This window comes from Cyprinodon variegatus, unplaced genomic scaffold (assembly GCF_000732505.1).
Source record: "Cyprinodon variegatus isolate N-32 unplaced genomic scaffold, C_variegatus-1.0 Scaffold127, whole genome shotgun sequence".
Classification (NCBI taxonomy): domain Eukaryota; kingdom Metazoa; phylum Chordata; class Actinopteri; order Cyprinodontiformes; family Cyprinodontidae; genus Cyprinodon; species Cyprinodon variegatus.
This window is the reverse complement of record NW_015150580.1, coordinates 423,527-450,739: the sequence shown is the minus strand read 5'-3', so window position 1 is coordinate 450,739 and position 27,213 is coordinate 423,527. Positions and strand designations below refer to the sequence as shown.

The following is a 27,213-nucleotide window of genomic DNA, read 5'->3' as shown; positions in this document are numbered from 1 at the left end:
TGTATATGAGAGCGTTCTAGGGTATGCTCATATGACAGAACATCGGCAGACTGAATGATTAGAACTGATTTTTTATTATTTTCTAACAGCATTAGTCAAAAATCTCAAAATTTAAAAGAATGCTTTTAGATTCTTTATCATTTCTGCTTTACTATTTTATACCTTTCTGGACTTAAGTTAGCAGGTTTATGTCACAATATTTACACATGTCACCATTAAGGTTAACAATAATGTTTATGGTTGGGAATTGATTAGATTTTCACGATTCCGATTCCCTTATCGATTCTGTGAAACAATGAACTTGGTAAGTGCACGGTGACATTCGTCTCCCTTCACCTGGGACATTCTATTTCTGCCTGCCTCGGCAAAAACAGAAGGCAGTGAACGGGAGCTGCCAGCCTCTGAGCAAGCCAGGCTACCCGTCTCGTCAGTCATTTAAATCTAATGGAGAAGGCATCTGTTTAATGATAAAACATTACTGAGCAATTTCGGGAAATAAACTAATAAAATTAAGGAGGGTAATTTTTCTCTCGCTTCCTGAACTGCAGAGCAACTTCGTAGCATGTTTAATAACCCCAAAGACAGGTAGGAATTTGGTTTATTTCCAGAAATGGCATATGATTTACTAGGGACCAAAATAGCCAGTGAAATAAAACTAGGTACTTCAAACCAGAGTTGCCTTCCATGCTGGTCGTAACTTTAGCTTCTGTCCAGAAGCATCAAAAACACGGCATTTGTTAAAATGTATGCTATGTTGTGTGCGCAGGTGTTTCTGCATGTTGGATGTATTTCCTCCTGCGGATGTAATTGCTGTTTTGCAATGATTGCAAAGCCCCTTGTTGCCATCTTTCTCTTCCTTAAAATGAAACCAAACTTTCGGTTGATTTACCCGATGGGACGCCATTTTTTTTGTTTTGCTTTTCTAGACCTACGCCTGGTCACGTCGTACTTGCTTACTGAATGTCGTGTGCGTAACTTGCATAAAAAACGTAAGTCGTGCTTCCCAGCGCTAGGCTCTGGCTCTGCCTGGAACCGTTAAGAAAATCATTAAGCGAGCTGCGAAAGGGTGTCTTGGAATTGGAACACACGGAACTGGTTCTGAAAAGGAACCGGTTTTCGATTTCCAACCCTAATAATGTTTTGCATTAATGTAGGTTCTTTAAGTTGGCAAACATTAATATATATCAATATAAATGCACCAATACTTACTGGTTGAAGAGGATGCGGGAACGCACAATGAACTTAAAGATGTATTCGAGAGCCTTCATGGCCATCAGCAGCTGCTCTGTTAGCTTCTCAGCATTCTCCACATAGTTCTTCAGAACTTTGGTCAACTTCCTGCAAACATGAAATGAGGAAACTTAAACACTATATCCATTCGTTTATGCCTTTCACAGACAGATGAACTCTGTATTTCCAAAAATAGCTTTTTTTGTTAACAATAAAGGCGCTAATCAGCTCACTTTTGTAAAACATTATGGGGGGTAACAGCTGAGGAATTTGATTTGTGCGAATGAAAAGGAGCGAACAAGGGAAATACACACAGTAATCATTACCCTTGAGTCTTATGTGATGTTATCTGGAGGAATGTAGAAGCTTTTGTTGGGTTCATTTTATTTTGATTATGTAATATTTTACAACCAAGAAAGCTAAGGAAAATAAAATGCTAGGTGACAAACTGAATCTAAGTGAGAGGATTCTATAGCAGTCTGGCCAATAGATTGAGTCTAAAATAGGAAATGCTTGTAGAAAGACAAACTTACGTGTATGCCAGTGTAGCACTAAAATGCTTACGGATGTAGGTTTCAAGAACAGGGTTAAAGTGCTGGAACTTTCTGTCGGCTATAAGTCCAATTATGAACACCTGTCAGGGAACAAAGACACTCATTAAAATGTAAAACCATGAATTCTGTAATGAAGAGCACCAAACATTACCCGTCTTACTCAATATGCTGAAAGAGACGGGGAAATTACACAAGATTGCCTTTGAGCAGAAAGCTATTTTCTCTCAATTCCCCTGGCTGACAATAATTTCGGACCCCCAAATAACACAATTTATTCCCCACATACTCAGAAAAAGAAAAACTCTCTTTTGAGATGCACCTCCTGCTGCTGGCTGATCCTGAGCAAGATGGGATTCAGCACGGTGCTCTGTGATGTATTAAAAGCAAAATTTAGAGCATTTTGCAGCAAACAAGCTGGCAGTGTTACATGAGCACTCATTCTGACTTGACTTGGAGAAAGGTAAGTCCTTAGTAATAGAACATTCTGCATGATCAAGAATCATAACCATTTTATATACTATTAAATAAATATCTGAAATAACCAAAGAGCTAGAGCAACTAGAGGTGAATCTCAATAAAATAGTCACTTAAAAGTCAGATTCATTCAGTTTTCAAAAAGACAAACTTCTGGGAACTGGGGCTCAATGGAAGAGTGGTCCAACACTGCAAAAAGTTGTTGGTACAATCCCCGTGTTCCCCTCGATATGTTTCAATTTGCCCATTGGCAGGGCACTTAACCTCAAATCACTGAATCTGTATACATTAGTATACACAAACATGGAGAAGGCAACGCCTTTCACTGTTCTCTAGGTTTTGTATTGAAGTATACCAATAGAATGTTTAGCAGAAGAAAAAGCTGTAGTAGAAATAAGGAGCAGGACGGGTTAAGTCTGGATTTTTTTTTTGACATCCTCTCGAAATCAAAAGTGCTTTGAGACGAACATAATGACAATTGTCGCCCATGTTTTGGATGCATTTGCGTGTGGTACGCTGGTGATTCTCAGCCCTCCAGGTCATAGTCATTCTAAAAAAAAAAGAAATTTAAAAACAATCCACTGGACTTTATTCCAAGTTTGAACATCTTTCACTTCCCATCCAAGAAGCTTTTTGTATTCAAAACGGATTGGTTTTATACAGTAGCCCAACAAAGCCTTTTTGTTTTTGAAAACATGCAAATTGAAATGGACAAATGGGTCCACGCATTTGGAATGCAGGTCATTTGGCTTTTTTGTTTTGCCTGCAATGCCCCATACGCATCTGAGTGTCCGAAAGGTTTGTCTTTAAAGGGAAATGTTGGCCTGGCTAAATAGGCGAGGTCCTCCGCTCTCCTGCACAGATGAGAGCGGGAAGGGATTAACTCAATCGCTGCATTGTAGGTTTTTGAAAGCTGAAATCTGAGTCCACTCCCTCTGTTTAAGTTTTTTTTTTCTTTTTTAACAGATGGCTTCCTTCACGCCCCTATCAACCCACCTAATTTCTTTTTCCAAAATGTGAATATTCTGGTCCAGAATGTTCTCTTTGTTCTTGTGTGCGTTTACACTGATGCTGGCATGCATTGTAAGATTCATCAAAGCCGTTTAGCAGCCATGCTTTAAGGTCAAGTGAAGGACATTCAGTGTTGCTAACTCCATTAGCTTCCAATTTGAAAGTTTGGTTTGATTTGCTAATAAAGGCTTCCTTTTGGTTTCAACTGAGACTTTTGTAACTTTTATCATGTAATTGGAGGAAAAAAGGGGACACTGGCTGGAAAAATCAGCCCAAATATACCGGCAGGACGTATCAGGGATCAGTTAGAGTGAAATTAAATAATCAGTAACAGCATCGGTTTTAAAAAGGTAGAATCGGTCGATCTCAGTAGAGATTACAACTGTTTACAATTTTTTATTCTACAAAAGGCTTTGTTTAAAGCTATCATGTATTCAGTTATCCCTGGAAGTTTTCGGACTTTTCCTGGCACATTTTTTTCTTCAACTAAACTTTTCATTAAAATCTTCCCATTCAGCCCCATGTGAACTTTCGGAAATTTTTATTATTGAAAAGGGTTTTGTAACCAAATACATATTTACAATAAAAAATACTTCTTGGATAAATTGTTTGGTGGGAGGGTTTGGATGGTTTGGAGGGTTTGGACCTTCGCCATAATCATCAAAATTAGGCTTGAAATATTCTATTCTTCGCAAAATAAATCTATATTCATTTCATACTTAACATATTGCTTTTTATTAAGCTGAATGTTTAGAGTCCTTCATAATTTATTACCAAAGACATTAAAAATACATTGTTAATATTCAATGTGTGATTGTATAAATCTCTTGTCTAATTTCAGATTCAGTTTATGGTTTAAAACTGGTTACTTAATATACTCTTCTAGATTTCCCTTTGATCAAAATGCATTACAAGCAGCACAGAGATGTCCTTCAGAGAGTAATTCAGCACATGAAATGTTTCACATCATGTATTATTTGCCTGTGGGCTGCAAATGTATTCAAGTGTTTATTTCCACTGACAGGATCTCTATCAGAAATAATGCTGTGCTCTACTTTCTGTGGTTTTTGCTTACCAAGGCATCAAACACCAATGTATCAAAAGTGTCACTGTCAGAGTTTTCCATCATGATGTTGAAGAGTGCATCCAGAGTGTCTTGCAGAAACTAGAGTGGAAAAAAGTAAAGGATGCAGTATTTAAGACTTCAGCCAGAACAAAACTGTTTAATCATTATATTCACATGATTAATTTTTTTTTTTAAAGCTGAGGAACTAATGTTTATGTGAAACCAAAAGATTCATAACATATATAAAAAAAAAAACTCAAGTATTTACAGAAAAGATTCCCTAAGAATAATGGAGTCATCAACATGCTTTACTATCTTAAAAAGCAAAAGGGTATTTTTGTAATAGTTTTTTATCAGACATATAAATCTCTCCTGTATATTCTGCAATTATTTATCTCTTCCCAGTGCCAAGGTTTATGCATGCTGAAGTGGATTATTTTTTTCAGATGCATTTACTGAGCGCTACCTTTGAAGTAATGCTATCGAAAGCGTCGTCTAAGGCTATGGATAGCAGAATTGTATTCAGTGAGAGAAGAAAATCTAGCACCTTAAGAGGTTTGTGTAAACATTCGGAAACAACTTATGTTCTTCATTTATTTCGCTCTAAACTTATTAATGTGTGAAAATTCTGCTGGGCTTTTAAAAAGGTTTGCCGTTAACACTATCCAATACAACTATGAATAGACGCCAGTGTGTTTCCTCTAAGAGCAGGATAATCTGCCTGTCAGCAGAACCTCCAGAAACAGACTATACATATCCTTTCTCAATGCTCTCTCCATTAACTGGGCCATTCTGCAAACAGGTGTAAGAAGTGACAGAAACTGAACAATCATTGTATAGTGCTGGGTCTGTCACCTCTGGATAAAAAAAGCTAATCATGCTGTCAGTGAGAATAAAACATAACTCGCAGAGCAGGGAGTTTTTAGCAGGGCGTCGACACATTTTTCACCTAATTCCATCTTTTTTTAAACCAGACTAGGAATTATTACTTCACTGTCAGGCTTACAAATAAATAAAGATTCATAAATGCATGATTCATGTATTTAAAACATGTATCAAAAAAAAAAAATCAGGAGTATAACTTAAGCTGAAATATATCCTAAAAAAGTAAAAATTTTAAAGAAAACAACATAGCTTATTGCCATAAAAAAAAATTAAGTATTACCTTCATAATTTAATTTAATCCTTTGGGATTAATAAAGTATTTTTTAATTGACCTGAATTATATATATATATATAAATAAAAAATAAAAAAAACTCTATATATTGACTGTTTTCATCAGGAAGGGCAGGACTATCACATGCGCTGGGATCTGAAGGCACCTGAGCGGCCCATGTCAAAGCCTTCCATAAGAGGTTATTTGAATAACTCCTCATAAAATAAGTTTACAATGAATCTGACAGTGAGTCATCATCCTCCTTATAAGCAGGGTTTAGTGCCACATACTGTCTCCTGACTGAGAGATAAGTTAATAGAGAATCGGATCTTCCTAAAATAAGAAAATTAAATGCTAAGAAGCTGCCCAGACAAGGATGTGCACTAAACAAAGACCAATACATCGTAAATCTGTCAATATTTTTGGTTTATATAAGCAGTTTTTGTGCTAGCCACATTCATGACTTGAATTTAAGTGAAGTGCATGCATTGCTGATCCTTCCACGTGCTAATTTACTGTAAATGTTTTGTTTGATTTGTAAATAAATGTTTCTCATATTTAAAACGAAAGAAAGAAAAAATAAAACAAAAACAGCTTCTAAAACAATACCTCAAAAAGAAAAGGTTAAAATCAGCAGCAGAAATAAGTGGTCGGTTAGACTACTGTAAAAATAATCGCTATCAGCATCTGCCATAGGGGTCTTTCTGTAATTGTGACTGCATTGTTTATATTACCAGCATGAAGGATACTTTCCTTTTCCACCAGAATGTATGAAACAAAAAGACATTTACTAAAGTTTTTTTTTTTTTTTTCAAAAATCAACAAAATGTCCAGCAAACTAAAGCGTTTCTAACCTTCACAACTTCACCGCCGTCCACCTTCATCAGCTGACAGAGGTTCTGCTGCAGAAGGCTGGTGTTGGAGCGCCACTTCAGTAGGCCGAGCAGATCGACTGTAACAAGCAAGCAGATAACATTCCTTATCACATGGCCAAGCATCTATGCAGTGAGCAGTCACCTCAACTTAAATCAGTGAGTCCAAAGTCCAAAGGCAAATTTCCCTAAGAGCAATTTTTAAACATTTTGCCTATTTTAAAGGGTAAAAAGGGGCATAGAAAATAAGAATAACATTACATTCATTTGGTAAAACATTAAATAAGAGGTATAATAAAAATACAGTGTGTAAGTTTATGATGAAGGTACTTGTAACAGAATCAAGAGGCACATTCTTCATCCTTAAGCTTAGGGAACCGTGCAGACTCTAACCTTGTCACATATTAGTAACAGAGGACAAATACAGCCACCAGTTCTAAATGGAAAAAGCCTTTAAGACCAGCAGCTACAAATACCCACATGTTACTGTTGAGGTCACTGAGGTCAGTATCTCAACTGACTACTTGTAGGATACCATATTTCAATGAATATGAGGTCAAAAGGCTAAATATCTGTCTCTAGACATTTTTTTCTTTTTTCCTTTTTTCATAATAACTTCCCTTCTATGCTTTACAAACCATGAGTAAAGGAATTGCTGGATATAAAGAAAAAAAGACCAGCATATTGAAGAAAAGGCGGTGTGCATTCATCTCCATAAGTAAGGATACTTTGACGGGAAAACAGCTCTTCAACTAAACCTGCTGACGTTTAAAGTAGAAGCAATAATCAAACAGCTTTTAACAAACGGGAACTGCGACACAACCGGCTTATCTTACAGCCACACACTGTAGGGTAAGAGATGTAAAATTGTTGCATACAGGGTTTGACAGAAAAAAAGTATTTTCTCTTCTACCATTACAAACACAAAGCTGACTTTCATGATGTGCTTTAGCATAAAAAAACAACAGCATTTCTAATGCAAAAATCATAAAAAAGTCATAGGTGGGGACCATGTCAAGTGCATTAGAGGCCAATTATTTTTTGTCTTTAATTCAAACCATGTAACTTCATCAGAGACAAAGTCCAAGAAATCTACAGTGCCATAATTACAGAGATTTACTGACAGAAATGTAATATCTTATACATAATTATGATTTTTATAATCACCTAGAAACTGAAAGTCTATCTTTATGTTTGCGTTGCCTTAGAAATAGCTATTTATATTTACATAACAGTTGGTCTCGCATTTATGTAGGCAGACATCTTTGCACTAAAGCAGCACAGGGCTGACAAACTAAGAATTGCAGAGATCGCCATGATGCTCAAATGTGACTAAAGCCCGGCATACACTGTGATTTTCGGGGCGATTTCCCAGTTGTGCGTGTATTTTTCGATCGGGCCGACTTTCAGCCTGATCGTGTGCCGTGACTCGTGTAGTGTACAGGGGCTTATGAGCGGTGATCATCCTCTCACGACCAGGTCACGAATCGTGAGAGTCGTGGCCAAATCGCTCAGGGCGCATGCACAAACAAGGGTTCTTTTTATTCCTCCTCTCAGATGTAAACACAGCAGCATGGCTGGGATGCAATGAGTGAAATGCAGCTCCGTCTGCAACAGTAGTAGCCATGTTTGCTCAGCCACGTCCTTTTTCCAAATACGTTGTCGCCTTTTCTTTTTAGGACTTTCAGCACAAAATTGCACTAATTGCCAAGGCAACGCAGTTCACTTTAGTGAGCTTAATATCCCCCTTCTATTTGTTTTGATTCAGGATAGAGAGCTACAGAGCAGCTCCACCTCTCTGCGGAGCTGAGTCCGACATGGTTTTTAGTCGCACAGTGTGAGCATCGGGCCGAACATAAATCATGAGCTGCTGCTCACACTGTTAACCCTGCGTTTAGTCGTACAGTGTGAGCAGCAGATGCGTGTAACGATTGAAAAAAATCGCACGGTGTATGCCGGGCTTAAGGCAATTTAGGCCTATATAAAATCTATATTCTACACAAACTAATTAAATATTTTTTTATAAAATGATCCAAGTACACAAACCTCACTTTCCTCTACAAGAAAATTCTAATTTGTTTTTGACAGATTATAAAAAATGATGGTTCCAGCCAGATAATTTATGTAACAGATCAATCTCCTTCTCTGACCCTCTGTCAGTTCCCTGATCTAAATTTCCTCAAAACAAGTAGAGCGATTTAAAAAGAACAGAAAAAAAGCTGGGAAATCTGTAGACTGTGGTAATAGGTTATGGTTAAAGATCCCTCTCTGTTTTCTCGTAAAATGCTGCCGCTGCATTAAAAGATCGATTCATTTGAATGCTCCTTTAAACATCTTTAACAGTGGTGCCAATGATCACATTGCTACCTACTAGCGTCTCTGTCACCATCACCGCTCTTGGTTTCTATTCACCCAGTTGGCTACTGGTAGAGTTATTCAAGCATGTTGGCATGAAATGGATATCTACCATCTGTCAGGCTTCAGCCACAACAGGCTGTCCAGGTATTACCCTCTCCAAGCTAACATGGATTTGGAAATTGATAGAATTGCACCATAGAGACGAGCACTGAACAGAATGAGGACAAATCATTGGCAGGTTGGTCTCACTGGGGAAGTGCTAGCCAATGTGCCCTAAAGCAAAAAGCTAAATGTTTGGCAAATGGGTTTTGTTTTCCAAAAAAGGAAAAAAAAAAAGCATCTTTAGAAGAACCCATCTGTTTGAGAAAAGATGCTTCTGCAGGAATGCCTATTTAAAATATTCAAGCAAACTGGCAGATGGAGGCTGGTGGGGTAATTAATTTCAGCAAAATCTGTTACACTGTCACTGAACAACTTAAATGTAAATGACTTCACATCAGCAGCACATTAAAAATTTGAATGACACTTCTTGCTTTACTGAACAACTTTGTCCCCTGATGCAAAAATACAAAAACATAAAGCAACAATTATTGATTAAAGGACAGCAGAAAGATAGCTCCCAAACTGGAAAAATGTATTTCATGCTTTCAAGAACATTATCTGCGAACATTGCTCTTCAATGAAGTAAGGGATGGTATTAAGTTTCATTGAGCCAGATTCTCTCTAAGCTCTGCCACTATCCGTCCTCCTCCATGAAGTCAACCATGTCAAAAACACCCAGGGACCAACCAGCAGCCACTTCACCTCAGCTTCCTGCAAGGCAAGACCGTCTGCATCAATCCAGCTTAATTAAAACTCTGCTGTGGGCATCGGTGATGAGGTGTCATGTGTATAAAGTAAGCAGTTTGTTGATAGGGGCTCTTAAGTGCTGGTTTCTATCTTCCTTTAATTGAGTCAAGAAAAACCCTTTTGAAACCAACTAGTTAAAATGAGCTGGGTATTAATTAGGTTTAAAAAAATTTTGAATTACAGAAAAAGAAAAAAAAAAGATAATAATCTTAGAAGTCAAGTAGAAATTGTTTTCAATGTTTTTTGCATCTATATAATAAACCAAACAATTTCTGAGGTTCCCACACAAAACTTTGGCACCTTGGATGTGAACTTCAGCCAACTTTAACAATCTACTGTATGTTCCAGCATCACTTCCAACAGTGTTATACAACTGTCTTTGTAGTAAATGAAAGCAGTTTTTTTTCTCCGCACAGGTTCGGCAGTGGGATTAAACACACGTATCCTTTATTTTTGTATGTTGGCTGCAAACGATCTAGAAAAATGTATGATCAATTATTGTGATATTTATATTTTACAGTAATATTTATTTTATTTTTATCTTCCCAGAATTGTACTTTGCATGAACTGAATCGCTTAGAATCCCATTTGGCTTTGCAAACAACTTTTAAAAAAGTCAGCACTAGTGAAGCTGGTAGAAAGAACAGTAGAAAAGCAACATGTCCTCCTGTTAAGGTAGAACTAAATACATGGTTCATATGAAGTGGACCACACTCCATTGTAGAAGAAAAATATGCACAGGATCTTTCAGGAAAATCACTGATAAATTCTAGCGAAGAGAATTTGCTTGATTGATATATGATTTCTATTAAATATTAGTTGCAAAAATATATTTCTTTATTTTATTAGAACATGGATGTTTTAATTTGTGTCGTTTGATATTTTTGACTTCCTGGATGGGTTATAGTTCTAATGTAAATTTTTTATTTTTATTTTTTTCAAATTATACCAGGTGATTAATTTAGATCATGAATTAAAAAAGAAAAAAATATGCTGTGTGATTCTTTTGTTATAGTAATTTATAATAGCTATAGTGAATAGTAATTTTAGAAATTTTAATAAATAAAGAACTCTGACCATATTGGCCATCCATAGGGGCTGCAGTGACTAATGTTTTCATCAGAGATGTTAAGTAGGAGAGTCCTGACATCTCCATTGGCTACAATGGACAATATTTCAAAAAGCAACAGTGAAGCTTAGAGCTTCAGTAGTTTTAGGGAAGCTAACCACTGAATTTAGCAAAACATGGTAGCAGAAAATGATATTTAGATAGCTCTACTTGTCTTTGATCATGAAAACAAAATGTTATAAATGTTACATGTGAGTTAAGTTCTTATTAATGAAAATGGCTGTAAATAAAAAAAAAAAAAACACCAAAAAACAAAAACATTTCACAACAATAGAAATATAACATGGAGTAAAACATCTTAATCCCTAAGCTTTTTCGTAATGGTTGTGCATGTTGTGAATTACAACATACACAATGATCTCTGGCAACATTTTCTTACTTAACGGCTCTGGTTTTCATTGCTGGGCTTCTGCTTCTGTAATAGGTTCATATTTGATTTTAAAATGTTATGGGGGAACGTTATTTTAGGTTTATTTTGGTTGGTAGAGTCTTCCTTACTACAGCCAGGGTGTATTTTATTTGTATTACTTAAATATTAAGCCCATTTGTTTAACAAAAACAGCCTTTTATGAAAAAATAATAATAATTGCAGCCTTGTTCTGGTGTAATTCTACGATTCTACGACAGGAAAACACATCTGACCCAAAGTCAATTTCTCTCTTTGCTTCTGAGAACCCAATAATCTTTTAGCTTAAAGCTTTGACTAATTTCTTCTTGCTTCCAAATTTTTAGCCAGTGGTGTTTTTGGGCTTGGTTGAGAAGTGAAAAACTATATTTTCAAAAAATAAGTCTTATAAGTTTTAATGAAGGAAATATTTTTCAAAACTTAATCAGCTTCATTTCTATTAGAAGTTCTTTGCCTGAGCTATTCAAACCCCTCTGTTGTGCCAAGGCTTTATGACCAGCAACCCCCCCACTGCAAATTAAAACCAAAGAAAGCTGCAGGAAAAAAAGCAACATGATGCATTCAGAACAGAGGAGGTGTCTGCTGTGAGTTCACATTGCATTACTGATGCACTGTTCACACCTCGGACCAAAGCTGACACCCCACCTATGTTTAAAAAAAGACTAAGCAAATAGACTGAATGGTTAGTGATTTTCCCAGTTAAAATTGTTATTTGTAAAAATGAATTAGTATAAAAAAAAGTTAATAACGATCATGCATGCTGCTTTTGTTTCAGGGATATGAAATATTGCCATACACCCCCATTAACCTCCGAATTTAATCAAAACCGTATACTTTTTCAGTGCTATTTGATTTTCACAGGTAAAGCTTTTGTTTGTGCTGATTTGGTTTTTAAGATAATAATTTTTAATCTTGGCCAATGGCCGCTCACACTCAGCCTGGTTCTACTGGAGGTTTCTTTCTGTTGAAATTGAGTTTTACTCTCCACTATCACTGTATGCATGCTCTGTTTGTTAGACAAGTGAAAACTTGTCTTACAAGTTAAATACTCAATGCAATCAACTGGTTTTCTTACCCAAACTGGCTGTATTGTCTGTGTACATTGCCTTGAGATTACATGTGTTGTGAATTGGTGCCATATGAATAAACTGAACTGAACAAGGAAGCAACAGGGTTACAGGGCTGGAATTGAGCTAATGAACCTCTACACATCTAGATTAGAGGTAACAGATCAAATATTCATTTTGCCTATCTGCTTTATGCAATCACTGTGAGTTAGTCACTCCTGCAGCTGAGACTGCTCATTCCCTGACATCACCACCCCCAGAGCAGAGTAGGGGGGGACTCAGTCAACTGTATTTAAATGACAGCTTATACCACAGACTAAATTTAACAAGTCTCAATGGGAGCATCTCTGCAGAAGCATGGAACACCCCCTATTCGTCATGATATTAAGAAGCATTTTAACAACAAAATTTTTCCCTTGTGACACCAATCTAACCAAAGCACATTCTCATGTCCGCTGTGGCCTCATTACCACAACTTCATGAACCTTATTTGGGCTTTCATTGCAAAGATGGAGCAGAGCAACAATGACAAATGCATTCTTTCTTCCTTTCCTTTCATTTCATATCTCAAGGTCAGGGTAGGACCTCACATTAATCTGGATACTATCAGAGATTAGATTTTTCTCTAACAACCAGATTAAAAGAGAAAATGATTTTATAGTATTGCAAAGGATGATATTGAGAGATGCAGTCAATTACAGAGGCATCCTGGTTAAACATATTTTTAATTTGATTATAAGCTTCTGCCTTTCCCTGAGGCCTCTGTACATGTTACATACCGTATTTTTCCAAAGATCAGGGCTCAAAAACAACCTGACAATTCAGATGAAAAGAAGAATAAGCAAATTAATGGGGGTAATGGAATCATGATGGCATGGAAACAATATAATGATGTTTCTGTACCTTTCCAGAGCTAAAAATACTTTCATCAGGGTGTTGCTGTTTTCCAGAAAATGCAAAGAAAATCTTACAATTTCTTACTGTTTAACATCATCTTACACTAACTGTTAATTTAAATTTCTAGTTGTGCTATAACAGCATCAACAAAATAGATCTGTTGGTTCTTTATGTGGCTTAGGATTTTTTTTTTTGCCTTACACCATCATTTTCAATGATACAGGCTTTCCAAGTATAGTATTCAAACTAAACTCTAAAGTATTTAAGAGGATTTTTCTCAGAAATCAAGTGTCCAGATTCATCTAAAATGACTTAAATGATGGCTGGCATTCTTGGACTTATTTTTTATTTTATTTTTTAGCTATTTGATCACGCTTTTGTGTAAACTGGAGCATCATAGGTTGAAAAGAATCCTGACCAACCTAACTGGAAAATAAAGCATTTTTTTATATAGTTGAAAAGAGGAAAGTGATGCTAAGTTCACACTGCAAGCAGCAGAGGCAGCAGAAGGAACTAGTTTACATGCAAAGTGAATGGTTGACGTGCATCAAGGCGCAACAAAAGGTCCAGCAGCATGTTTTGAGCAGCAGGAGCAGAAATTGGAAAAATTTTACTTTTCTGCTCGACGCGCCACATCAACCAATCAGAGAAGTTGATCTGGGAGCTGGCAGGGAGACAGACACAGCACTGCTGATACAGAGCGCTATGATCACTCCTCTGAAACAGTTTATTAACGCCTAAACTGACTTAAAAGGTCGAAACCTGGCGGGCAAAATATGTTCGATTTTATTATCCTGGTGGCTGCAGTTTGGATTATGTACATAAAAAATGCTAACATCTACTTCAACCTACATAGAGGTTGCTGTTGAACAGGATTACTACCCACAGAGCACTGTCGGTGAATGGGGGTCTGATCGGCTCCTACAGTGAAATAATATCTGAAGGCACAATCGTAATCTTGATGAACTGACTACACAGATTAAGTTTTCAGGGGGACTTTCTCACTTAAAAACATATAAAAACTACTTTTCACCCACCTATAACAGCAAATATAGCTGCCATTGTTAGAGGCAAAGAATGAAAAGGCTATCTCCTCCCAACGCACATTAGACCCACTTTTTGACCACGCAGCTAGAGCAGCAAAGATGGTTCAGCCGAGCGTCAAAACCAAACTTGAACAAGCACCAAAAATTAAGCAGCACGCTTGTTTTTGTTGCTCCTGCTGCTTGCTGTGTGAACGTAGCATAAGTGGGAGAGAAATGAGCCAGCTAAGTGTGTGTTTAGGGGATTCTTTCAGAGATGCTGTGCCCTGAAGGAGCAAAAGTTTGAAAAGATGATTTGGTCACAAAACTTCTGCTGGATGGGATAAATTACTTGTTATTCTATAGTAAATTTCCCTGGCACTTTGCTGCCTCTCTAGATGAAATACAAAATAACCAGCGGAGGCGTTTCCAGCGTAGAGATCTTTTGCAAAGGAGGGTTCACTGATGCATGCGCGCAATCCTCTTTCCTGCCTTTAAATTAGCATCTGATTCAAACAATTTTTTTTTGTTTATTTGTTTTTCTTTTACCATTTTGCATGACGACTGCAGTCATTGTAACAGAAGCAGAGCAGCACTTGATTTTAACCTACCCAATGTATAGCTGCCCTGTAATATGTGTGCGTGGATCTATTTGTATATGTTGTCCTGGGTTGATCGATGGTAAACATGGCACCAATTTGAGTTTGATTTGATTTGATTGGGGACCTTTAGTTTATATTTTTAGAGCTATGATGAGTGTTTTTTTTTTTTACAGTTGTTGGTACTGGTGCGCTTCCCTCTCCTCCGACATTTTGCAGCGTGAGCAATGAAGAACACACCTTTGACCAGAATATCCAAAATTTGAAGTGTAGGGAGAAGAAAAGTGGGGAATAAATCCTCCGGGGATGTTGCCCTGATGTTCATGAGCTCTTCTGTGGTGAAACAGGTCCGGGCAAAACAAGAGAGCGGTCTGCGGTGCCATCTTAGATGCTTACCTACCAGCTAAGTTTCTTTAAAAACTGAGCCCAAGTACCTAAATGGCCTGATGCTGTCTTCAACTAGACAGATGTTTTTTTTTTAACTATTAACATTTCCATCATTGAACGCATTCTTAGTCTACAGCGTTCTTTCACACCTGCCACAAACTTCTGCACAGCACAGTAGGCTACGTCAGCATTACCACTATCAAGTATTAGCTTCCCATTAGTTTCATAGGGGTGCAAAGCTACTTTTCTGCGAACCTGCTGCTTCATGGTAGCTTCCACTATCCAGTCCTTCAGATTGTTAAAGCAAAACAGCGGAACATGCAAGATGAAAAACTAAAGATGACTCTGATTAAATAAACTTAGAGGCATCTGACCGCTCAGTCAGAGCAACAGCTTTTTACACAGTCTGAATTAACAGACGTGTTGTGAACACACCCTGCAAAAGCCAGCGCATTCAATGGGGTTTAGATTGATGCAAGCACGGATTTATAAAAATGTCTGCAAGCTGGTAGGAAGAAAACATGCCAGAATCCATAAGCCATGAACCAAAGGGTAGAGATGGGGATTTCCTTGATCCTTGCTTAGAAAGTGTAGAATTTTTCAGAACCAAGAAACATTTAGGGGGAGAAAGCAGAAACATTGCCACAGAGACAGCAGTAAATACAGTAAAGCCATGATTCTGGATTTAAATTGATTGACAAAGGGACCAACACTGGTTGAGGGAACTAAAGCAGGTCAAATTGAGAGCAGGATTAAGGAGAATCCCTTTTCAACTGTCAAAATATATTTAAAGTCATACTCTTTGCGCAAGTTATAAGAGCTTTGTGAAAACCAAAGTCATCCGTCACGCTTGTAGCTAAAGCACAAAAAGACATTTGAAGCTGGTTAACACAGGAATTTGTCAAAATTGTCTGATTATTTTCTAAAGTTACGAGACGCCACACATGATGAAAAAAAATAAAATTGGGGATAGAACAGTTTATGGTCTAACAGTGTGTTGCCTCACAACAAGCACAGCACAAGCCGATTCTGAAGCTCTAAACATTCATCAGGCAGAGTGTACGGACGGTCTCTATGTAGCATGGCAGATGCAATTAAGAGAGTGGCTTTATTTTTATTCGATGGGACAAATTGGAAAAAAGTGATACGATGTTTTAAAGAAGAAAAGCACAATTTAAAATATTATCCGCGCAGACAGTTCACCAGGAATTATGATCCTGCCTTTAAATATAATGTAGAAAGTCTGAGCAACAGAACCCCACATCCAGACCGCCATATAACAGGGAACACTGTTGCCGCCTCATCAATAAGGAAAGAAGGTAATGGCCAACCTAAAAAGTCTCTAGTGTACTTCACCTAATTTGCATATTTCGTCATGTTTTCTCTAGTCGTAGGAGCGGGGAAAATTAACAGCAGAAAAACAGCAAGTGACTAAAGACATCAAATTCAACAATCTTTGAACGTGTGTGATTAATTTTCATTGAGAAAAAGGAAAGTTGCTCTTGTTCTCGAACTCTAGGCAGTTTGTTGCCGACTCTGACTGCCTGTCGTTACTTTGGAGAAGCTCGCAGCAGCACTCACTGCTCACTGAAGGGAGTAAATCCAGGGAGATTACTGCTTCCACATGTCACTGAATATTATGAATAAGAAATAAAGTAAAATAAAATAAAAATATATCATTGATCATTTTTCATGCTTTTTTGTGGACAGTTCTGCAGGAGGAGATACACAGTTTGGATGCAGTCACTGTCTCCCTTGCAGCTCCCGAATCATCTTCTCTGATTGGTTGACATACATGTTGAAATATAAAAGTTCAAACTTCAGCAGCTGACATCAAATTTCCCTGAACTTTGATTGGATCGGTGGTGATGTTCTACCAAGTCGGCCCGTTTACTCTCGAAACATAGCAGAATTATATATTATATATGCATATTTTCAAATAAAAGAAATAATAAATTGAACTGAAATCTATGTACCACAAGATATCTATCGGACTTAAAAAGTGGACAGATCAGAATTTACTTAAAATTTATCTGCATAAAGAAAGACTATTCAGCTTATGTTTTCTATCACATCACAATCTACAGTTCAAACAACTACAATATGTAGAATATGCTTCAAAGGAACCAAAATATATAAATTGAGGGGGGGAAAAAATCAGTATTTATACATGATGCATGTAGCCCATTTCTTTCTGTATCCATTTAGAGCAAAAAAGATGTAGAGTCAAAATGTGTGATGCTGATAGAGTCCTTCTACAGAAGAATAAAGCCTGAAACTGAAAAGCATCATATTCAAATGATGACTAATTCATTTTATGGCTTTCCATTTGCCCTTAAAGGCATGTGTTTTAATCAGGTTTTAAAAGCATGAACGATACATTTAAATGCAAATATACTTCACATGAACTCATATACTAGCATCATAAAATGTAAAATAGAAAAAAAACAGCCAACAGAAGCAAAAAGGAAGAACTTCATGGAAATTGCTACTATGAAGCAGCGATCACAACAGTGATGTACAGATCCACCCTTTGAAATTTAGCTTTTGATTTTTCTCTTTGGAATTGAAAAACGGATAAAGGATAAATTTTTAGGTTTCCCAATTTGGGGATTCGACAAAAAATAAATAAATAAATAAATAAATAAATAAAAATAATAAAGTGGGGGGGGGGGGCTATTTGGGGGGAAAAAAGGGACTACTTCATTTTCTGATTTTAGATTTCACCAATACTTTTCCAATGCCAAAGCTCTGTTTGCTTTAATGCTATCATAATACCTTTATAATTTTAAGAGGCTGTCATCAACTTCTCTTTATTTGATGTGTGTGTATGACTGTGTGCATAACTACTAATAATAAACTTGAGAATATTACAAGGTCAGTCATAAAGACAGTAAATCAAGACAACAAGAAAAAAAGTCAAAATTTGTAATGTTCAAATTGACTATATCTATTAAATCAAATACTGATGTCCATCAAGGTCCATCACTTTTCTGCTGCTCAAGACTCTCTAACCTAACTTCATTGTTTTATAGAAGTAGACTAAATACATCTGCCTCTGTAGATCAGACCTATTTTCACAGATGCTGATCTAAAAATTACGTGAAACATAACAGCTGTCTTGTTTGATTATATTTCTTAATCCTGGTGGATCCTGTATTCTGAAAGTCGTTTTTTGTGTAATGCATAAGAAAAAATATTTATTTTTGACATTTGTGTCTCTTACCATTCTGTGTTAGTTTGGTGGAGCAGACCAGGGTGGATATCTGGAAAGAGTCCTTGCTGATGGTGCAGCTTCCGAGGTTCTGGGAGTTTTTGCCCGTGGTGGAGTAGCCCTTCTCCTCCAATTCCAGCTTGGTGGAGGGAAGACTTAGGTAGAGAGAGGAATCCTCCAACTTCTTAGCTTCTGCCTAGTATTTAACGATAGGATAAAGAAAGCTTGCAGTAGTTGAAACCCAATATGTAAATTTGCCATGATGCTTTGTTCATTTTTCTGAATTTTTCTTTTTTTTTTTTATCAAAAAGTGTTTTCAAAAGAACAGATTATCTCTAGATTGACAGAAAAAATAAATTATATTACTTGTAAAGCTTTATTATAAAACTTTTATTGTTTTGCTTACTGCTGGTGCTGTATCCATGGGTATTTAAAAAGCCAAACAGTAGGTTTCAAAGAATGGGAAGGAACAGGATGAAAGGGAATTGAGTGGAATGGGAATGCTTAAAAAAATTGAATGAAAAGGGAAGGCTTGGATGTAACAAAACAGGATGTGTCAAAATGATATTGAATGAATGACTGAATGAAGAATCAGCTTTGTTGTTATTGTACAGGGTACCACAAAATGACTTAACAGCATCAGTGTCACGAATGAATAAATAAATAAATGTTTGGGAGGTAAATTCTAAATGGATTGGCAGGTTGATTGATGGATGAATGGATGGACTAATAATGGGTGGGCTAATAATAGACTTGCCATCCAAGAGCTTTAATTCCAGCTTCTTTATCACCTAACATGGTGAGAAAGTTTGTATGGTCGCCATTTTGTTCATTAACCATTTAAAAAATTACACATTTCCACAAAGAAGTACAGTGTCAAGCAGATGGTTGCCCTTTAAATATGGTTTTAATTTTTTTTAATTCCAGCAGTGTCAGTGAAAGCAGGAAAATGCTTTAACAAGTACTAATGAGGCAGGTTGGGTTCCCACTTTCAGCCCTGAAGCTACGATTATAAACATCCATGTCAGAGGCATTGCAGACTGGCCCTACAGGAAGGCTGCCAGTAAAACAACCAGCAGACACAAAGCAGCATAGAGACCCCCCCCATTTACCTTGTACACAATGAGATCATGCTCTCCGTCCCTCAGAGTGGTCCCATCATACCGCATGAGTTTAACAAAAGACAGGGCAAAGATCTTCTCTGATTTATCCTTGGCTGTGGAAGGATAGAAAGAAGAAAAACAAGAGAAAAAAAAAAGATTTCTGAGTGAGCACAAATCTGTCAGCCTGCAGGAGATACTGATTATGTTGCACCTAAGTTTTGTTTTCCTTCTGCAAATTTGCTAACCAACCGAGCAAATCTCATACATGTGCATACCATCTGTTTATGTGAACTGCAAGCTTAGTTGAGAAAGCTTATGCAAAGCAGACTGCACTACAGAAAACTGTTATGGGCTGCTGATTTTACAAGCAGTAAACAAAAGCAGACCAATAAAATAGATCATCTCAGCACTATAGTACCTGACTCAACTTGAGTAGGCAGAAGGGGTTGCTGTCTGCACTCTACGCCTTCATTAATGTGATGCTTGTATTTGTGTACAATTTGTTCCTTTTTGTCCAGAAAAAAGGCAGCAAGGCACATCATGGATCAATTTGTGTCGCAATGTGGTCAGAAAGCAAAGAATCTGCAGAAGATACTGGCAGATGCAAATCAAAGTTCAAATATTTAGTCTCTGGAAAACATTAAGCTGCCAACATGAAATAACGCTGGAGAAAGAGAGTTTAGGTCCAAGCACATATTGTTTCATTGTCGTTAGAAGAGATAAAGACCACTGAAAGATACACCTGTAAGGGGGCTGCACCAACAAGGATGAGAATTATGATTTTGTCCTCTAACCAAGCGTTTGGATCAACCGCATTTCATCTTTGTGGATCCACCAGCTCAAATTTACTCACAGAGAGGGGCAATTCATCAAAATCTATCTCACATTCTATCTGCATAAATCTCCTCATTGGTTTTCTGCCTGCATCCTCGTCTGTGAATAATTGCAAGGCAAAGAGAAACCAGTGGAGGGAAAAAAATGCTGCATGCATGCTGCCCATAGAATCTTATGTAGAGATCACAGCCAAAGTATTGGCACCCTGAAGACATGCTCAGCCCTGTTTTGGAACAATTCAACTACCAGTTTTAGTTTAGTTTTGCTTTCTTTTTTTCCCCCTTTGGTCTTAATGTGACAGATAAGAAAAAAATCAGTGCATATCTGGGAAAATTAAATGATTTTGAGTTTGCATACAATGAAAACTGTTGTCTATTTTCATATTCAGCCCATCTAATCCAATACTTGGTAAATGTAAAGCTTCAGGTCTTTCAATATATATCTGCTATCAGGATAGCAAAACCAATAAGTGAAATTTTACCTTATTTTTATTTTTTTAATTGCTTTAGGTCTATTTAGAAGGAATAATTTACCCACAGTTCTGTTGGATTTAGGTCTAGGTTTTGATTGGGCCATTCTAGTATTATTCAAGGCGTCACAAATCCTTAATTACTTTGAGCTTTTTAGCAGCAAATAGAAAACAATCATAAACATATTAGCAAATGTAATGAATTTATTAGGCAAGGCTAAACATCTAATTCATCTTATTTTTGTAGCCTATATCCTCTTTATACCACTATTACTTATTAAATTAAAGCATAATGACAAATCTAAAATTGTCATTATGAATTACCCATGCATACAAATTTGCTGGTTCTAATTTCCTGCAAGACCAAGAGCTTAATTAAGTAACTCTATTTTGGCATCCTGTTGAAAGGTGAACCTATGACCCGTTCGCTAGTCTTCTGTAACCTTTGGTTTCACAGCTTCCTTTCCTCTCTCAAAAAAGTATCCCCTCAGCATAATGCTGCCACCACTATGATTCATGGTGACTATTGCCCCATTTACACTACCCCTCTAAACCGCTCTGTGCAGAGTTCGGACCGAATTTGGATCAGTTAACAGTGCCGAGCTTTTTACGACTGTTTACACATCATGCTAGCATGTTTCCTTGCCTCCTATCGGCGGTCCACGATACTACAGCTCTCAAGGCGGGAATTACGCAAACAAAAATAGCAGTGCCTATAGCATTAGAACTTATTTGCCTGGATAGCGTCCTCTGCCTAAATTTCAATGAGAGCCTCGGTCTCTGCATCATTCCAGGCCGCAACACACTCCTTTAATGACATTAACTGTATTGTTAATAGGCTGAAACAAAGTTTGTGTTGTGAACTGGTCAAGAAATCTGTGAATTACAAATCCGGGCATGCCGGAAAACCCGCAAAAAGAGTCGGCTGACTTTAGGAGATGATGCGGTCTGCTCATACGCTCTTTGTTATCAGAGAACCGAGCCCTAACTGAAACGTGCCGAGCCCTACTGTTGAACTAGTACTAGATTTAGTGCTGTTTGTTCGTGTCTGGCACGGTCCAGTTCAGCTGCGTTCCATTTACATTAGCGGTTTCAAAAGGGTAGTGTAAATGGGGCTTATGGTTCCTTCAGAGTGATGCAGAGAATTTTCCGACAAAGAATTTCTGCACGTACGACTAAAAGTTTGATTTCGGTCTCATCCGTCAAAAGCATTCTTGTAGAGATGCTGCAGCATTTCTCCAGGAAAACTGCAAAGACATCTTCCTAAAAAAAATAAATGATCTCAACATTTGTTTTTGTTTTTTGCTTTTTGTTCTTGTCATTTGTCTTATAAAGATCTTATTTATAAGAGCTGTCCTGTCAACCATTTATTCTTCAGGAGCAGTGGATCAGATTTAACGTCCTAAAGAAGCAATAAAAGGTTTTAAGGGACAGCTGTGATTATTATACACACAGCTGGGCCCTACTCACAGTTCTGGTAATATTTTATCATTTTTCCTTACAATTCAACATCCATCCACTTCTTGTTTTTTTTTTTTTTTTACAATAATATAAAAGCATTAAAAGTTTTTTGTTTTAATTAGACAAAGCGGAAAAATACTCATAGAGAAATGCTGGAGATTTATCTTTTGTTTGCAATCAGTTTTTTTAACTTTATTTTTTCATAGGACCAGGCAGTGGCATAATACAGATGGAAAACAACTGAAAAAAATGTTGGTTTTGTTCAGAAGCCAAGGCGTGGTTTTTGATGGCCTCCTTCTGTCTGACGAGGCCTGATAGTGTTACAGCCACTGTGCAGGAGCTGGTTTTCTTCTCAAAAGAGCGGGGCCTCGGATACAGAGCACATGAACTCCAACAGTGGTTTTGATGAACAGCTCTGTCACTCTGCCTTCAAATGAAAAGTTCAACGCTCGCTAGGAGCAAAGCGAAGGAAGCAGGAGGGGCACGGGTTGATGACAGCAGAGGCACCATTTTTAAGGGCTGCCAGAGCATTTTGTGCAGCTTATCTTACCTAGGAAAAGGAAGTGTTGAACATAAACACCACATAAAGAAAATTTGAATGAAGAATCTGCAATATGTTTTTAAGGTTGTATTTTACACCAGAGTTAGAAGAATTAAAATCTGCCCGTTTATAAAATAAGTTTAAAGCTTTTTCATAGAGGCATCAAATATTTTATCTTCAAAGTTGAGGTCTCATTTAAAATTGCAAAGACTTTAAAGCTTTTATGAATAAAACATGATCTAAAAATACCTAATATAAACTAAACTGAACGAAATAGAGTTAATATTTTAGTATATTTGTCTGGCAAAAACCTAATCTAAGTTGGGAGAAAGGAAAATACAGTATAAAAGCTGAGGCCACAGTTTATACATAAATATTCATACATCTTTTACATAAATCAAAACTAAAGTGTATTTTGTAGGGATCTTATGCAATGAGCCACCAAAACGTTTGCATATATGTAAAATACCCTCATTAAATTTCACTTCTAAAAATCTTAAAGGTGCAGTTTGTGTTTGTGTGAATCAATACTTGCTAAGAAACACCTTCCTGCTGCTATCACAGGAGAAAATATTTCAGGATCCAATCAACATTCATCTTTCTGAAACAATGCATCTTTTTGGGAGTTATTTGTTTGTCCTGTCACACATTTTCCAATTTGGTTTAGACTTTATTTTGACTGGGCCAATGTAACAGATCAACTTACTTGGATCTAAACATTTCACCATAAATCTGGTTGCATTTTTAGGGTTTTTTTCTTAGTGGAAGGGGAACCTCTGCCCCAGTTGTATGTGTTTGGCAGACAGACGGGTTTCCTTCCAGTATTTAGCTCTTCCCATTACCCCCAACTGGTTGATCCTGCGGAGGAAACATCCCATCCAAATAATACTGGTGGAGTATGTGTTAAGGGTGATGTGCATTATCAGACTTCTGTCACCCTTTTTTTATGCAGGCTGAATATTTAATCTTTGATCTCATCTGAGCACTTTCCACATGAAAGAACATCAAATATTTGATCAAATATCAGATCATAAATTCAATACTAACATTTTCAAAGCTCAGATATCTTTATAATCTGACTGTTTTTCCACCATTTTAAACCTAACCTGTTTCATAGTCGCGTGTTATACAAAAAACTTTTGAGATTTTATTTGGGGCCATTGGAGTTGAGAGTAATTGATCAAATGCACGTCACACAGCCTTACTCACTCTAAAACCTGCTTGCATTTACCCTGGTTGGTACAGCAATAAATACAAAACTTCACGCGGATCAGTGTCTGCATGCTGTAAGTGCACAAAGCCACCAGCATAATTAAATAGATCTTACCAAAACCCCTAAAGAATCCAGCCATTGCACCTTGACCTCAAATGCATGTTTTGTGAGCTGTCAGTTTGCTGAAAGTTTAGCAGCATTAGTATGCTCCGGTGGTCCCCCGAGTCTCTTGAGGAGTTTCTAAAGCAACCGTAACAGCAAGATAACAGCAAATCACAGACTTTCAAAAGCAAGCCTCTAACAGCATTAGTCCCCACAGAAGCAAGGTGTGCATGACAAGAAGGCTCTCCATGTGGATTAGAGGCCAGCGCAGAGCTCTGAGACCTGGCAATTTCCTCCAAAGCACCTGCATGCAGGTGAGAAGTGAATACAGCTGGGGGATTTTAAAAGTGGATGACGACACCAGCTGCAGATTAGGGAAAGGGTACCCTTTTTGTTAATCTTTTCATACTCTACAAAATCCCCTTTTTCTCCAGCACCGGTGCTGCTTAGGTCAGAGGGAAGGTCTTCCCCTCGGATAAATGGAATAGCATGTCTATTCCCTGTTTTATCCATGATATAAAGAAGAACTGAAAAAAATGAAATACGACCAGGGTTGAATTCAATTGTACACCCGCCTCAATAAATAAAGCTCCCCAAGGCATTTTTACATCCCAGCTGTAGCCTATGACAAGCCATTCTATGGGGCTGCTTCATGCAGAGGCAAACTACTTCTTTTGATTAATGTGACAGAGGGTAAGCAGCTAGGTATTTATTATAGTGCAAAGCATCTGTTTAAGCTGGATATTTTCTATTAGCTTTGTTGTAAGCAAATTAGCAACCAATTGCACACCTGGTCACTGGAAAAACGGATTATTCCATAGATGACATTTATACTCACAATCCTGGGATGAGCGATGGCGGAAGGTGAACTGTAGATGGCTTCGGTTCACATCTTCGATGGGGATGGCGACCTGAGATAAGCAAGAGGACAGGTGTGGCTTTCAGAGGCATGAAAGTAAAGACTTTTTGATGTTTCACAGGATGTTTAATACTTATCCATGCCAATGGTTTTCAAACCATTTCAGTGTTTGAAGTGGTTAGGAGGGAGGAGCTATGGTTTCATTTTTTGCTCTAGTTTTGTTTGGTTGTTCAGTTTCTTAACATAACTTTGTTTGATTTTGCACATCTCATAAAAAAATGTAAAAAAAAAAAATTAAATAAATAAATCAGATCCCAGCCAATTTTGTTTCTTTTTTTTACCTGGGTACAGTGAACATAAAAAACACGAATAACGTCTCCTATTGTGGACCAAAACTTTATTCACGACAGAAATCTGCTCAGTTAGAGCAACACGCTCAGCTCTTCTACTGACTGTAGCTCTAAGATGAGCAACCAGCATCATGCTTTCTACATGTTATTCATCAGACACTAAAATAGGAATCTGCATCAAGGATGCTTGCCCGCTATCATTGCTACTCATTCGGCTGCTAAATGTGGTGCACCATAAACTGTAACATACATGGGAATACCACACATTTGTATTAAAAGTAATATCACTATTGAATCCAATTTTATAAAAATATATATTGATACACGGATCCAACATCACTTCCACATACTCGTCAACTATAGCTGTATATAATCTGCAAATCTTTTAACTGCTAACATCTATCATTATTTATCCTATATTTTAACCCCTGTAAAATATATATATATATATATATATATATATATATATATATATATATATATACATACATATATATATATATATATATCCCAACTTTCCTGTATAATCTGTATAGTTTTCATATTTATCTTATAGCCTCTTACAATTACTCTCCATTTATATTATTTACCATATAATAGTACATTATAGATGGTATTATAGTTAATACATACATAATCTTTGTACACATATAAATAAAAAATATTCTGTATTGCACTTTTGGATTGATGCAAACTACATTTCATTGTTTTGTACTTGTGAAAGTCTAATGACAATAAATGACAATGAATTCTATTTTATTCTACATTTAATTATTGTCAAGTCCTATTCTGAACCTTAAATTTAAAGACTCTACCACAACATGGGGGTCAATGCTGAAGATAATTTGGTGAAATTGCGTCAATATCACAGAGCTACTCACCTTTATTGTTTCAAACCATCTTGGCTGCTTCACTTGGTAGTAGATGACAGACTTGTACTCATTGATCCCATCATCTCCAGCCCCAGGAAAGATGACATTCTAGGAGGAAAATATGAATCGTATTTAAATAGAAATTATCCTATATGCACAAAAAAGTTGAAGTTTACATAGATATGTGAGGTTAGTTGATCCATCGCTCAGCAGGAATGTTTCTAGGCTGGGTAAATGCTTGTAGAGAATCGACAAACTCTCATATTATAAAAAGAACCCCCTAATGCTTTAATCTAACAGGATGGCCTTTAAAAGTCTGTCTGTACTTCATGCATGAGCACCTATGTTAGCTGTCCGTCTTATGACAGTAATGTTGAAATAAACCCTAACTAAATTAGAAATGAATTATAAAAAGAAAAATCAATTTAACTGAGGGCGGACCAGCTGCTCCTGGGGGACTACTCTTTAAAACTGGCCTTCATAATAGGTGTTCTTCCATTTTTTTATAAAAAGGTCAGGTTGTGCTTGTAAGGCAAAAGTAAATATATAGCCCCACCAGGGAAGCAAGTACAAATGATGGAGTGCCAGCAGGAGGCCTCCATGCCTCGCTTTCCATCCATCTGTACTCTGCCAGCCTACATCTTTCCTCCAACTTCTACCGCTGACTCCCCAGACCTGCTAGTTTACCGCTACTGAAGCACTCACACACTAATGGTTTCTGACAGTGACAATTATGAGAAATGATGGACCCCGTGTTCCCCAACTGCACTGAGCAAATATAGGCTGGGCGGGTTGAATGGGGGGGATCTGCCCCCGTCACTAAGTGGCCAAGGTTCCTGACAGAATCATATCTTTAAAAAGTGCTGCTGAGGCTGGAGGTGTGCTCATAAGTCAAGATGTCACAGGGCAGCCTCTCATGTCGCAAATCCTTTCTGAGGGAGAGCAACGATGTCCAGCAGGAGCATGAAGAGACGAACATAAAAAACAGAAGGATACAAAGCAGGAGTCGTATGCAAAGAGCCCTTAGAAAAAAGCAACCAAAAGTAAAGATTTTAAAGTGAACCTAAAGAAAAATATTTTCATAATATTTAAAGGTAAAAATGAACTGCTTTAATCA

The 27,213-nt window shown here is 37.2% G+C and overlaps 1 protein-coding gene across 1 annotated transcript in view; it reads right to left on the bottom strand.

Annotated features, from left to right (window-relative positions):
* The window catches only part of dock1 (dedicator of cytokinesis 1), a 255,571-nt gene that overhangs the window by 190,228 nt on the left and 38,130 nt on the right, over nucleotides 1-27,213 (bottom strand). Inside the window, exons 15-22 of the mRNA XM_015375901.1 lie at nucleotides 26,106-26,204; nucleotides 24,854-24,926; nucleotides 19,405-19,508; nucleotides 18,305-18,488; nucleotides 6,347-6,444; nucleotides 4,345-4,434; nucleotides 1,764-1,864; nucleotides 1,210-1,338 (exon numbers count right to left, since the gene is read on the bottom strand). Coding sequence (XP_015231387.1) covers nucleotides 1,210-1,338; nucleotides 1,764-1,864; nucleotides 4,345-4,434; nucleotides 6,347-6,444; nucleotides 18,305-18,488; nucleotides 19,405-19,508; nucleotides 24,854-24,926; nucleotides 26,106-26,204 — 878 coding nt within the window. The remainder of the gene's footprint in view (nucleotides 1-1,209; nucleotides 1,339-1,763; nucleotides 1,865-4,344; nucleotides 4,435-6,346; nucleotides 6,445-18,304; nucleotides 18,489-19,404; nucleotides 19,509-24,853; nucleotides 24,927-26,105; nucleotides 26,205-27,213) is intronic.